The sequence below is a fragment of the Panthera leo genome, chromosome B1, assembly GCF_018350215.1.
Source record: "Panthera leo isolate Ple1 chromosome B1, P.leo_Ple1_pat1.1, whole genome shotgun sequence".
Lineage (NCBI taxonomy): Eukaryota > Metazoa > Chordata > Mammalia > Carnivora > Felidae > Panthera > Panthera leo.
Window position 1 is genome coordinate 141,828,365 of NC_056682.1, and position 13,806 is coordinate 141,842,170.

At 34.5% G+C, this 13,806-nt stretch overlaps 1 protein-coding gene across 1 annotated transcript in view; it reads left to right on the forward strand.

Moving 5' to 3' along the window:
- CNOT6L (CCR4-NOT transcription complex subunit 6 like) overlaps positions 1-13,806 on the forward strand; it is a 115,889-nt gene that overhangs the window by 34,986 nt on the left and 67,097 nt on the right. Inside the window, exon 2 of the mRNA XM_042936119.1 lies at positions 10,689-10,810. Coding sequence (XP_042792053.1) covers positions 10,699-10,810 — 112 coding nt within the window. The 5' untranslated portion in view covers positions 10,689-10,698. The remainder of the gene's footprint in view (positions 1-10,688; positions 10,811-13,806) is intronic.

Below are 13,806 nucleotides of genomic sequence, written 5' to 3' on the forward strand. Positions count from 1 at the left end.
GTTATTCCTTGTCTTTTTGATGAGAGCCATTGTGGTTTTGATTTGCATTTCCCTGATGATTAGTGATGTTGAGCCCATTGTCATATATCTGTTGATGCTTCTTGGAAAAATATATTCAGATCTCCTACCCATTTTTTAACTGAATTGTTTTACCTATTGAGCTGTATGGATTCTTTACATATATGTTGGGTATTAATCCCTTATCAGGTACATGATTTGCAAATATTTTCTCCCATTCTATAGGACATCTTTTCATTTTGTTGGTTTCCTTTACTGAGCAGAAGGTTTTTAGTTTGATGTAGTCCCACATGTTTGGTTTTTGTTGCCTTTGATTGTGGTGTCAAATCCAAAAATCATTGCTAAGACTTGTGTCAAGGAGCTTCCAGGAATTTTGTGGTTTCAAGCCTTACATTCAAGTCCTTAATCCATTTTGAGTTGATTTTTGTATATAGTGTAAGATGCACATCCAGTTTCATTTTTTTGCATGTGACTATTCACTTTTTCCAACACAGTTTGTTGAAGAGGCTCTCCTTTTCCCATTGTATATTCTTGGCTCCTTTGTTGTAAATTGATTGATTATATATGTGGGTTTATTTCTGGACTGTATTCTGTTCCACTGATTTACATATCTTTTTATGCCAGTACCATGCTGTGTTGACTGCTAAAGCTTTGTAATATAGTTCAAAGTCAAAGATCGTGGTGCCTCTAGCTTTGTCCTTCTTTCTCAAAATTGCCTTGGCCATTCAGGGTCTTTTGTGGTTGCATACAGATTTTAGAATTACTTGTTTTATTTCTCTGGAAAAGTGGCCGTTGGAATTTTGATAGTGATTATATTGAATCTGTAGATTGCTTTGGGATAGTATGGACATTTTAGCAATATTCTTCCAAACCATGAGTGTAGACTATCTTTCTGTTTCTTTGTGTCATCAATGTCATAATGTATTTGTTGTACTCATCTTTCATCTCCTTGGTTAAATTTATTCCTAGGTATTTTATTCTTTCTGATGCAGTTGTAAATGGGATTGTTTTCTTAATTTCTCTTTCTCATACTTATTAATAAAGTATATAGAAATGAAATAGTTTTGTGTGTTTTGTGTCTTGCAACTTCCCTGAATTTATTAGTTTGACAGTTTTTTGGTGGAGTCTTCAGGGTTTTCTATGTATAATGTCATGTCATCTGCAAACAGAATTTTACTTCTTTTAAAGTTTGGATACCTTTTATTTTTCTTGCCTAATTGCTCTGGTTATGACCACGAGTACTATGTTGAATTAAAGTGGCAAGAGTGGGTATCCTGTCTTATTCCTGATCATAGAGAAAAAGCTTTCGGCTTTCACCATTGAGTATATTTGCTGTGGTCTTGTCATACAGCCTTTATTATGGTGAGGTACATTGTACTTACCTTGAGTATTGTAATGATATTTTTAATTTCTCCCAATGCATTTGACATTCACCTATGTTGCGTTTATCATTAGTTTGGTCCTTTTTCTAGCTTGAGTAGTATTTCATTGTATGACTGTACCACAGTTTATGTAATTGTCAGTTGAAGATCATTTGATTTTTTTTTCAAGTTTGGGGGGCTTATGAATAAAGTTGCTGCAAACATTTACATACAGTTTTTTGTGTGAACATAAATTTTTCTTTTGCTTGGGTACATACCTAGAGATGAAATTGGAGGTTGTATAAAAGTATGTTTAGCTTGATGAGGAACAACCAAACTCTTTCACAGTGGCATTACTGTTTTTGCTTTCCACTAGCGAAATGTGAGGGTATGTGTGGGTGTATGTATGTATGCATGAATAGGTGTGTATGTATATAAGTATGTGTTTGTGTATATAAACATAAACACAAAGACAGGTATGTGTGTGTGATATCCTTGTTGGCCCTAGTATTGTATGTGTGTAGTGATATCTCATTGTCACTTGAGGTTGAATTTCCAAAATGCGTATAGTTGAGTATTTTTCATGTGCTTATTTTGTATTTGAGTATCTTTGGTGAAGTGCCTGTTGAAATCTTTTGCCAATTTTTTTATTAGGTTGTTTTTCTTAAGATTTTGTTTTGAGAGTTCCTTTTATATTCTGGAGTGCTTTTACAGATTTGTGTTTTGCAAATAATTATTCTCAATCCTGGGCATGTCTTTTCATTCATCTTTCTTTTTTTAATTTTTATTTTTTATTTGTTAATACTACATCCAAATTAGTTAGCATGTAGTGCAACAATGATTTCAGGAGTAGATTCCTTAGTGCCCCTTACCAATTTAGCCCTTCCCCGTTCCCACAACCCCTCCAGTAATCCTCAGTTTGTTCTCCATATTTATGAGACTCTTATGTTTTGTCCCCCTCCCTGTTTTGATATTATTTTTGTTTCCCTTCCCTTATGTTCATCTGTTTTGTCTCTTAAAGTCCTCATATGAGTGAAGTCATGTGATATTTGTCTTTCTCTGACTAATTTCACTTAGCATAATACCCTCTAGTTCCATCCACGTAGTTGCAAATGGCAAGATTTCATTCATTTTGATTTCCGAGTAATACTCCATTTTATATGTATGTGTATATGTGTGTGTGTGTGTGTGTGTGTGTGTATATATGTGTGTATATATATATATGTGTGTGTGTATATATATATATATATATATATATATATACACACACACACACACACACACACATACACACACACCACATCTTCTTTATCCATTCCTCCATCGATGGACATTTGGGCTCTTTCCATACTTTGGCTATTATTGATAGTGTTGTTATAAACATTGGGGTGCATGTGTCTCTTTGAAACAGCACACCTGTATCCCTTGGATAAATACCTGGTAGTGCAATTGCTGGGTCGTAGGGTAGTTCTGTTTTTAGTTTTTTGAGGAACCTCCATACTGTTTTCCAGCGTGGCTGCACCAGCTTGCATTCTCATCATTCATCTTTCAAAGAGGAAAAGTTTTAAATTTTCTTGATATTCAGTTTATCAGTATTTTTCTTATATGGATCATACTTTGTGTTTTATCTTAGAAATATTTGCCTAATCCAAGGTCTTAATTTTTCTCTTATGTTTTCTTCTAAAGTTTTATGGTTTTTGGTTTTACACTTAAATTTACTATCCTTGTAAATTTGTTTATGGTACACGGTTGGATTAATGCCTATTTATTTATTTTTGCATGTGGATGTCTAATTGTTCTAGCAGCATATTTTTAAAAATCTATCTCTATTACACATCTGTGGAAAATCTATTGGCTGTGTGGTTCTATTTCTAGTTTCTCAGTTCTGTTCCTTTGAACTATATGTGTCTATCCCTTTTCATCCATACAAAACTGTCTGGATTACTATATCTTTATAGTAAGTCTTGATATTAGATAGTGGGTGCACCCAAGTGTATATATTTTTTTTCAAAAGTATTTTGGCTATTCTAGATTTCTGTATATAAATTTGAGAATTAGCTTGTTGATTTTTACGTGGGGAAATATTTTGAAGAGGTAAAAGATGACTTAAACCATGAAGGGTGGATAGAATTGGACATCCACTGAAAGACATAAAAATGTATATATCAGAGGAAATAGAAAACACAAGCTACACCAAAAAAGTGAAAGGATAAAAAGGGTTAAGGGGAAGAAATCATAGTCCTGGAAAAATTGATGTTGTGAAAATTTTTTTCTAATTATCTCCCATTTTCTGCAGGATAATTAGATTGTGTTCGATATCTTTAGGTAAGTGAGAGGCAGTAAGTAAATACAAGAGGCATTAAAGCATAGTGATTGTTAGCTAGAGACTAAGACCTAATTTGGAATGTAAGAGAAGAATTGTAAGCTTTTGTTGTCCAAATCAATTACTGACGAAATAAAATGAAATGTGCTAATTATTTTGAAATTTTGAAGTGATTGGTAGATTTATAATCTCAGGTCTCCATTTTTCCTTTTATTATTTATGTTTTATGTTGCTTTTGCTGTGTTCTGGTATTCCACATATGAGGGAAAATTTCAAATGTGCAGAAAAATTCTATTCTGATCCCCCCCCCCCCCCCCCCCCCCCCCCCCCCGCATAGTGCTTTCTTTAGCTGACAAGTAGACTATGCCCTCACTGCTTTATGGAGTTAGAAGCTTCTTTTAGTTATCATTGTGGATTAACATAAAGCTACCTTTGGATTACCTTTAGAAAGAAGTATAGTAACCATTATGACATCTCATTTTCATCCATGTATGCCTATGCATTTTGTTTGGGTAGGTAACTAGTTTGGCTTGGAATTTGAAGTAGATCCCAAAGAATAAACTGAATAGAATGAAGACACATTGAATTCAAATATTATTATTATTATTTTTAGTAATGTCTACACCCAATGTGGGGCTTGAACTCATGACTCTGAGATCAAGAGTTGCATGCTCATCTGATTGAGCCAGCCAGGCATCCTGAGTCTAAATATTTTTAAAGACCAAAAGAATCCTTGTTACTGTTATCTAATTATTTGGTTTGTCAGTAAGGATCATAGAATAAATAATGTCGCAGTGTTAGAAGAGTATTTGCTATCACCTTAAATTAAATGTACTTATAAGTGTTTAGCCTCATTATCTTTGGTCCATTCCCCAATATTAAAACTTGGGGCACCTGGATGGCTCAGTTGGTTAAGCATCCGACTTCTGCTCAGATCGTGATCTCACAGTTCCCATGTGTTTGAGCCCTGCATCAGATTCCGTGCTAACAGTGTGGAGCCTGCTTGGGAGTCTCTCTTTCTCTCTGCTCCTCCTTCACTTGTGCTTTCTCTCTCTCTCTCTCTCTCAAAAATAAACCTTAAAAAAAAAAAAAGTAAATGCTTCCCTGTATTTCTTTGAAAAAACAATAAAACAAAAACTTACCATTCTTGTCCTGGGAGCTGTAGTTTCTCTACTTGTCATTGACCATTCTGTGGATTACCTATCACATTTGGCCCTTGAACAACTCAGTGGTTAGGAACGCCAATCCCCCATGCATTTGAAAATTCATGTACGACTTTATATTACCCTAATAATGGCCTACTGTTGACTGGAAGCTTTACTGATAACATAAAGCGTTGATTAACACATACTTTGCGTGTTATATATATTGTATTATATATTGTACTCTTATAATAAAGTAAGCTAGAGAAAAGAAAATGGTATTAAGAAAATCGTAAGAAACAAAATACATTTTCTGTAGTGTAAAAGATCTGCTTATAAGTAGACCTAAGCAGTTTTTTAAGGGTCAGCTTCATTACCCTTTAGTTGTACTCTTTCAGAATAGTGACAAGAGGGAACAATGCAACTACCTGATAAGGGGGTGGGTGGGGGGGGGGGAAGGTAGTAACAAGAAGTGCCAAATTCTTTATAGCACTATTTGGAAGTAAACTATATATTCTATAACTTTATTTTAAAGCAGCGCTATGAAAATGGTATAAGCTACGTGAAGGCAAGGATGTTGTTTATCTTGTTTACTTTAGAAGTCCTAGTGCTTGGTGTAATACATGATGGTAGTAGGTCTACAGTAAGTATTTGTTGAATAAATGTTAAACTGGTCAGAAACATGAAATTCCAAAAACCTGAGGTTATTATTTTTTTTTAAATAAAATGACTTTACCATCATAAAACATGGGTTTTGCTTTGTTTAGTTTAGAGTGAGAGAGAGTCATGAAAACTTTGGGGTTCTTTTTGAGTAGGCTCCACACCCAGTGTTGGGCTTGAACTTACAACCCTGAGATCAAAAGTCAGATGTTCCACCAACTGAGCCACTAAGGTGTCCCAAACTTTGGGGTTCTTTTTGAATGTTTGCATTATTACCATATATGGACTTTAGCTAAATATGTCATTGCAGATAAATGCCACCAGAGAGACCCTTGTATAGACCTGTAGTGGGAAATGCTAATGAAATCATTATTTCAGGGTATGTTTTAAGCTCTTAAGCGTCATCAGTCTTTATCACTATGATCCTGCTGTATGCAGTGTGATTTGCTAAGGCACTTTTTTTTTTTTTTACTATCTGCTGGTGAGCCCATTCAGGGAAGGTATAATGATTAATAGTTCTGTATAGTTAAATATTGATGAAGAAATAAAAACTTCAGAAATGCTGCAGCACAAGGGTTAGTTTGCTTTATTAAAAAAAGTTGAACTTAGATTTATTTTCTCAGAAAGCAAAATGGCCTTAATGCTTAAGACCAGATGGGAAGGATGGATATTAGGTAGGTAGGTATTCAATAAATAACAAATAATGTGTTATTTGGGAATAACCTTTGGGAATAAATGTCAGTATAATACAGATTTATCTGAGAATGTGTAAAATGCAATAAATCATAGACATCTTGCTCTAAAAGTTAAGCAGAACTATCTAGTGTGGGCTTAATTTTGTCTTCCTCTAACTTTGGGAACCCTGCCAGCATCTGTATTTCTGCCAAAGATTACTTTGCAGACTACAGTTGAGATGACCAGTTAATATTTGTATGGAAATAAATGTATGTTTAATGATTTTTATTTTAGAGTTGAGTTAGAAGTCTCTGATTCATTATGAAACATTCTTTGGTGCTTGTAGCATTCTTTCTTTCTTAGACTGAGTTCTAAGTAATAGTAATTGTGCTGTACTATAAACTTGGATAAAATGACCTTAAATTTGGACAGCATGTGAGAGGGAAACTTTGGTTTAATACCACAAGAACTTAAATCTTTATATGTACTATACAGGCTGCTCTTTTTTTAAGTTGTTCCAGATGACCACCTATTAACAGAAGTCCAGTTCTAGCTTTAAAAGTTTGCTCTGATTTGGCTCAGATTAGATTTTGTTCTGTTTGGGAGCAGGGAGCAGTTGTTATTTTATTAGCTTCAGATATAAAATTTGAGATTTGGGATTCTTTAGCAATAGTGTATTTGGATGTATTTCATATATATTTTGTAATATGCTGTTCATTGAAACGACGTGATATACAGGTATGTTACATTTTTTTGTTTTGGAAGCTCCATTTAAAATTTTTCTAGGGCAGGGGCACCTGGGCGGCTCAGTCGGTTTACCATCCAACTTTGGCTAAAGCCATGATCTCACAGCTCCTTCGTTTGAACCCTGCATTGGGCTCTGTGCTGACAGCTAAAAACCTGGAGCCTGCTTTGGATTCTGTCTCCCTCTCTCTCTGCCCTTCTCCTGCTCTCCCACTCTCTCTCAAAAATAAACAAACATTAAAAAAATAAAATACAAATTTCTAGGTCAAAATAGCTCTTGTGTTACATATAATATTGCTTGTAATTGAAAAATTGAAATACATTTTCTATGAAGTTCATATTTTATAAGTTTACATGAGGTTTTTCCTGTGGAACAGAAGAGAAACTAATGAAAATCTTCACTATGTGGTAGTGATTAATCAGCTTTCAATGGTGGAGATTAAAACTAGTTTACTTTTAGGATAGTTCATGTAGGAACTAAGAAGTCAGACATAATTCGGTTCTTTGGCCAGGACTGATGGTAACTCTCAGAAATTTTGCACTAGGATCTGGGAAGGTCATGTAGGTGCTATGCTAAGATCCAATGGATGGAAAGTGGGTGGCAGGTTTAAAGAAGCTTATGTAGTTAGCATTTGGGGAGCTATGTGGAGTATTTTTTATAGTGTTGAAATAGGGTCGAAGACTGGAAAGTTAGGTTGTGTTGCCAAAGGGGCTTTTATTGTACTCTATTACAAGATAAGGATACCCAGTATAAATTAGGTTGATGTAATGGGAGGATCCTCTGGGAACTGATGTAAGATGTTGTAAAAATTAGAAAGTCATGGAAAAACCAAAAGCTTCCTGTTTGATCAATTTGAAAAAGAAGATAGGGAAAGGAATTAGCTGTTAGGCTTTCCAAAATAAAACATTTCTATTTTTTAGATAAAATGTATTCATCACTCAGTATTTAAGTCTTGGAATGACCTGTATATGAGACTGTTAGAAACCACACTATCGGTGTCACATTTAAAGAGTTAAATACATTTGAATTAGTATTTTATATTTTAATTTATTTTGAAATAAGTTTTTGAGGTATGTCTCCAATGTGCAAAGTTGGTGATGAGGAACTGAGAGGGAAAAAATAAAGCTGAATAAGAGGCTTTAATATTACCAATTTCCCAAATTTGAATTCTCTAAGTCTTTAGTAGCAATTTTGAAAACCTGATGTTTGAGACAGTAGTGATCACCAGAACTGAAGACTCTACTAAGTTGCTTGTTAACCCAAAAGTAAAATGTTACCACTTTAATCAGACTATTGAAATTTATATTCATTTTTAATTAAGTGCTTGTATTTTCATTGGTTTCCTAATCAAATCTGGAAGAGATCTCTGACCGCTAATATGGCAGTATTAATATTACTTTGGTTTTACATGTAAACACTGGTAAACGTTTCATGGATTTGTTTTGCAGGAACAGATTTTATAAATTTTAGTGGATTTAGGAAGATGGAAACTTGTGAAAAATTAAAAAAAATCATTTTATATAGTAGCTGATTTCAAGATTAGAATTACAGGGCCAGAAGAGATGGCAATTATTGACCTATATAGATTTTTAAAATATTTAGGGAAATTGAACATGTCGATTAATTAGCATTTCCTGGGAATAATTTTTAGAAAAGCATTGACTGAAAATTGGCTGTGAGATGGAAAAAGCAGGAGGAAGGTGGCAGATTTTAGTATTACAAAGCATATATTCATTCCACAAATACATATTAAGGGCCTACTATGTGGAAGGAACTATATAGCAATATAAAAATGATATGCCTCCACACAGAAATGAATGATAGTCCCCTTAAGGAACATACCATCCAGTGGGAGCCATTATTAAAAACCACATTAAGTTGACCTCTATGTTTTATGAAAACGAATTAGAATTTTGAAACATTTGTTTTGCATATTTTGCAGTCTTTATTTTTTACCCATCTGCAATGTAGTTCATGGATTTTGTAGCATGTTGTTTGTGTGTTTTGGCTTTCCTTACTCTTGTGTTTTTGCAGATTTTCATACTAGTATGCAGAAGTACTCACAGAGGTACACATTCCTCATGCACGGTAGAAATTCTGAAAATCTTGTTATCTAAAAATTTTATTTTTTGAAGTATTTTACATAGGCCGAATGTGGTAGAAATCAAGTTTTTTTTTCCCATGGAAGATTATCATATTCTTTGTGCTGTATGAAGATCCTGGGATATGTATGGGAAATAAAAGGGTCAGTATGAACCAACTTGTACGATAAGATTAAAGCGGAAGGAAGGGCTTAACCTGGAAACTTGGAAGCAGACTACTGTTAAACAGATTAATAAATCTGGAAAAGTTTCTCTTTACCCCTTTTAAAAGAGGAAAGTGACTATTTTACCTTCAGAAATATGAGTAGATTATGGTGTAGGAAATTTTGATTCTGTTCTTATAAACTAGCTTTGATTTTTTTTGAAACATAGAATACCACTAATTTTTCTTTATTCTCTGTATATAACAAATTTCAGACCATGTGAAAGTAAATTACATTGAATTATAAATTCTAAACTTTAGTTGGAAACACTCTCAGATCGAGACACTTGGTTTTGGGGTGTGTGTGTGTATGTGTATGAAATATGAACAAAGAGAACCAATATACTAATAACAAGGCAACTTACAGATAGCATGTAGGATTTTAATTAGGTTCAGGGCTTTGTCATTTGCTATTATTGCTATATCTAAACTGGATTTTATTTTCTGCCAGTTACCAAGCAGTAATTCTTGTGTTGGACTCCTTGAATGGCTACTTTCAGTGCCATTTGTCATATGCTTCATACATTGCACACTTGAGGATTTTTATATCTAGTTTTTACCATTCGTGATCAGTCAGTGATTATTTTGGCAGTTACATGAAGAAGAGTATATAATAATACTAGTTTCAATTCGGTGGCATGGACACTTCTGAGAGTGAAAAGGAATGATGCTGCCTCAGAACAACAGGTTAAACCAAGACAGGCTCATACTAAGATATCATTCTGTGTGATGCTTTTGACTGCAAGTGATGAAAAACACAAGCTAAACTAGTTTAAACAATAAGTAATATATATTGGCTTGTGTATGCAAAAAGCCCAGTGTTCGGGAGTCCTACAGGTATGATTTGGTGAGGACTCTGGCTTTGTCTATTTTCTAGACTCTGACTTCTGTGGCTGGCTTCCCTTACAATCGTTGGATGGTTGCCAGTAGCAATCTGGGCTATATTCTTCTATGATTAGCAGGATAGAGAAGCCTGAATAGAATGCGTCTTAAGCTTCATGGTTATTAGATACTTCTGAGCTAATCTCTGTGACAAGAGGAATGTCATGTGCTGATTGTCTTAAATACAAGATATTTGAATATCACCGAGGCAAGGAGGACAGGATTACTTTGATATTCTTAGACTAGTCAAAATCCATTCAGAAAACTGGTGTAGGGTCTGTCTGTTTGGGAAAGCAAGGCTGCTAAAGCAAGAATGGGTGGAAGTTCGGGAAGCAACTACAAAGTTCAATGTGAAATGCAATGTCTTTGCTTATTCGCATTTTCCCTTATGCATCTGTTACTGAGTTCCTGCAAGAGCCTAACATACTGCAGACATGTTTTCTTCTAGTGAGAATTTCTAGTATGAAATGACTTAGCCTGGCAAGGGGAAAGGAAAAGAAAATTTACATCCCATTTTTCTTTTTTTCTGTGAGACTGTGGTAATTGTTGATTATCCTTTTTTTTTTTTTTTTTAACAGACTAATAGGGATGCCAAAGGAAAAATATGATCCTCCAGATCCTCGCAGAATTTATACCATCATGTCAGCAGAGGAGGTAGCCAATGGGAAAAAATCTCACTGGGCAGAATTAGAAATCTCGGGTGAGTGGAATCTGAAGCGTTTAATCCAGGATATAATAGCAATAATGAGCAAGAATTGAGTATTGTATTTATTCCTATGTTGTACATTTGTAATTAGATGAACTAATTGAGAAAATAAAAGATTCTGAGTACTGGTGTTTAATTTACCTGTGACTAAATATCTTTTTCCTGTTCTTTCTTTTGAAATAATACCTTGAGCCAGAGTTGGCATCTGAAATTGAGGACATTGGGAGTTTTGTTTCTGAGTAACCAGGTTCTTTGATATAATAGATTTAATTTTGGCTATTGCAGAGTAATTATTTTTGGAAATTGAAATCTTTGCCATTTTCCTATCATCCTAGTGTTGGCCTAGTAGGAAGCTTAGAAGCTGTTGATTCCAAAAAATAACTATATTACATGACCTTTCATGTTTAGGATTTGTTCAGATAGAATATGATTCCTAAAAACTTGCAGCCCTAATGTACTAGTGAGAAAAAAATCAGACAAACTCAAGCTGAAAAACTCAAACTGCAAAATACCTAACCTAGTAATCCTCAAAAGTGTCAAGGTCATAAAAAACAAGGAAAGACTGAGAAACTGTCACAGACCATAAGAGACTAGGGAGACATGATGACTAAATGCAAAATGGTATCTTGAATTGGATCTTATAACAAAAAGATGGAAAACTGGTGAAATCCAATATAAAATCTGTACATTAGTAATGTACCAATAATGTACAAAAGTAATGTACTAATATTAGTTTCCTGGTTTTGACAAATGTATCATGATAATATAAGAAACTAACATTAGGGGAACTGGATGAGAGGTATACAGGAACTCTATATTGGTAGCTTTTCTGTAAATCTAAAATTATTATAAAGTTAAAAGTTTATTAAAAATAGAATATAACTACTGTTTTTTTGTTTATTAATTGGTATAATACAGATAATGTAGAATGTGATACCCCTGTCCCCCCCCCCCCCCCCACCAAACAGGCTTTCATTGGGAAGCATTAAACCCACATTATAGTGTTAATAGCAAGAATTACCCGTATATTTAGCTTAAATGTAATCTGGTGGGTAAATGTTGGTAATCAGAAGAATGAATATCAGCAGATCCTATTGGGCTAACCCAGGGTTTCTCAGTTAGGCACTGCTAACACTTAGGGCCAGACAGTTCTTTGTGGTTGGGGGCTGTTGTGTGCACTGTAGGTGATTTAGCAGCATTCCTGGTCTTTACCCACTAGATGCCAGTAGCACTCCTCTTTTTTTTTTTTTTTTAAAGGACATTAATTTTAATTTCATTGTAGACATGATAATTGGAATTTTGAATTTTTTTAATGTTTATTTTTGAGAGAGACAGTGTGAGTGGGGGAGAGGCAGAGGGAGAGCTGTCAGTACAAATTCCCACATGGGGCTTGAACTCACAAATGTGATATTATGACCTGAGCCGAAGTCAGATGCTTAACTGACTGAGCCACCTAGGCGCCTCATGATATTGGAATTTTGATAATGAAGATAGTTCTCCAGCAGTTTGGGTCCTTAATATGATAGTTAGCCACATACATGTTTAAATATAAGTTAATATTAACATATTAATATATTAAGTATATATTAAGTTTAAATACATATGAATATTAACATGAGATATTACCATTTTGTAAATAATTCCATTAAAACACATGGGATAAAAGGTCGCTGTAATACATATCAGTGGACATCTTAGGGACTATAATTTACATAAGTTATAATTTTTTAAGCTGAAATATAGTTAACACACATCGATACATTAGTTTCAGTTATACAGCATAGTGTTTAGCAGTATTCCCGGCCTCTACCCACTAGATGCCAGTAGCAATCCTCTGGTTTTGACAGCGAAGAATGTCTCCAGAGTCCCAAAGTCCCTTGGGGAATAAAATCAAAATTGCCCCTGGTTGAGAACCACCTGATTAAATCCCAGGTAAGACTTAAATAAGGTTCTTTTACCACAGCCTCTCTTCACTTGAACACTTTCTTTCCTATTAAAATACAAAATCCTAGCTGGCACCTGAGCCTGATAATAGATAGCATGAAGGAACCTGTGACAGAACCCTGGACAGATCTGAGCTTGAGTTGACGACTGCTTGATAGCTATGTGAAAAAGTAACATTGACCATTTGACATTTTGTGGCCTCTATACACCTTCCACTGCTCTTTTAATCAAGATCTGTTGTTTCAAATGTGATATGTAATTAAATTCTATTTTACTTCTGTAAAGTTTATAAAATGATCTTCATATAAATTATTAAGATAATATCCCACTTTACAGCAGCTGCGGTTAGGTGATTTGCCCAGATCTATATAGCTAGTAAGCGGTAAAAATCAGGATTCTGAGATAGGTTTTCTGAATCTTTTCTAGTCCATGTGCTACAATAGCTGTCTGATGCTGACTGACTGATAAAGCTTAATGTGTGACCATTTCACTTGAGTATGTTGCACTTAGTGCAAAATCTTAAACCAGAGTTGTTGATTGTAGCATCGAAAGCTGGGAACGATACCTCTTTTATGGGTAAAATGGTTTTCCTAATGGTCAATCTGATGTTGGTTCTAAATCATCGTAATTACTCTTGGTAATTTAAAGTTTGTAGAAGAATCCAGGCCCAAAATATGGACAAACCTTTCACTATTATTTTTTGTGGAGTATGTAAGAAATACTTTCGTTAGGACTGTGCCTTAAAATTCAAGACTGTTCTGTCACAAAAGCTTAAGTCAGCCTGATGTTTTCCTTGAGAACTCACCATCACCCTGACTCCAGGGGTCTCCTTATTATGCCACATCTCATTTAATACATGGGGAGTTCATGAGAAATAATGGTTGTTAGGCAAAAGTGACATGAAATTAAAGAACAGGTAGGTTTGGAAGCAGTCAAATGGCATTAATAGAAAACTAACCTCAAAGATGCAGTATCTGTATATTGCAGTCTCTTCTACTACTTTTTAGTCCTTGGAGGTTAGTCTTTATCCTGGGCCTAGAATTTAA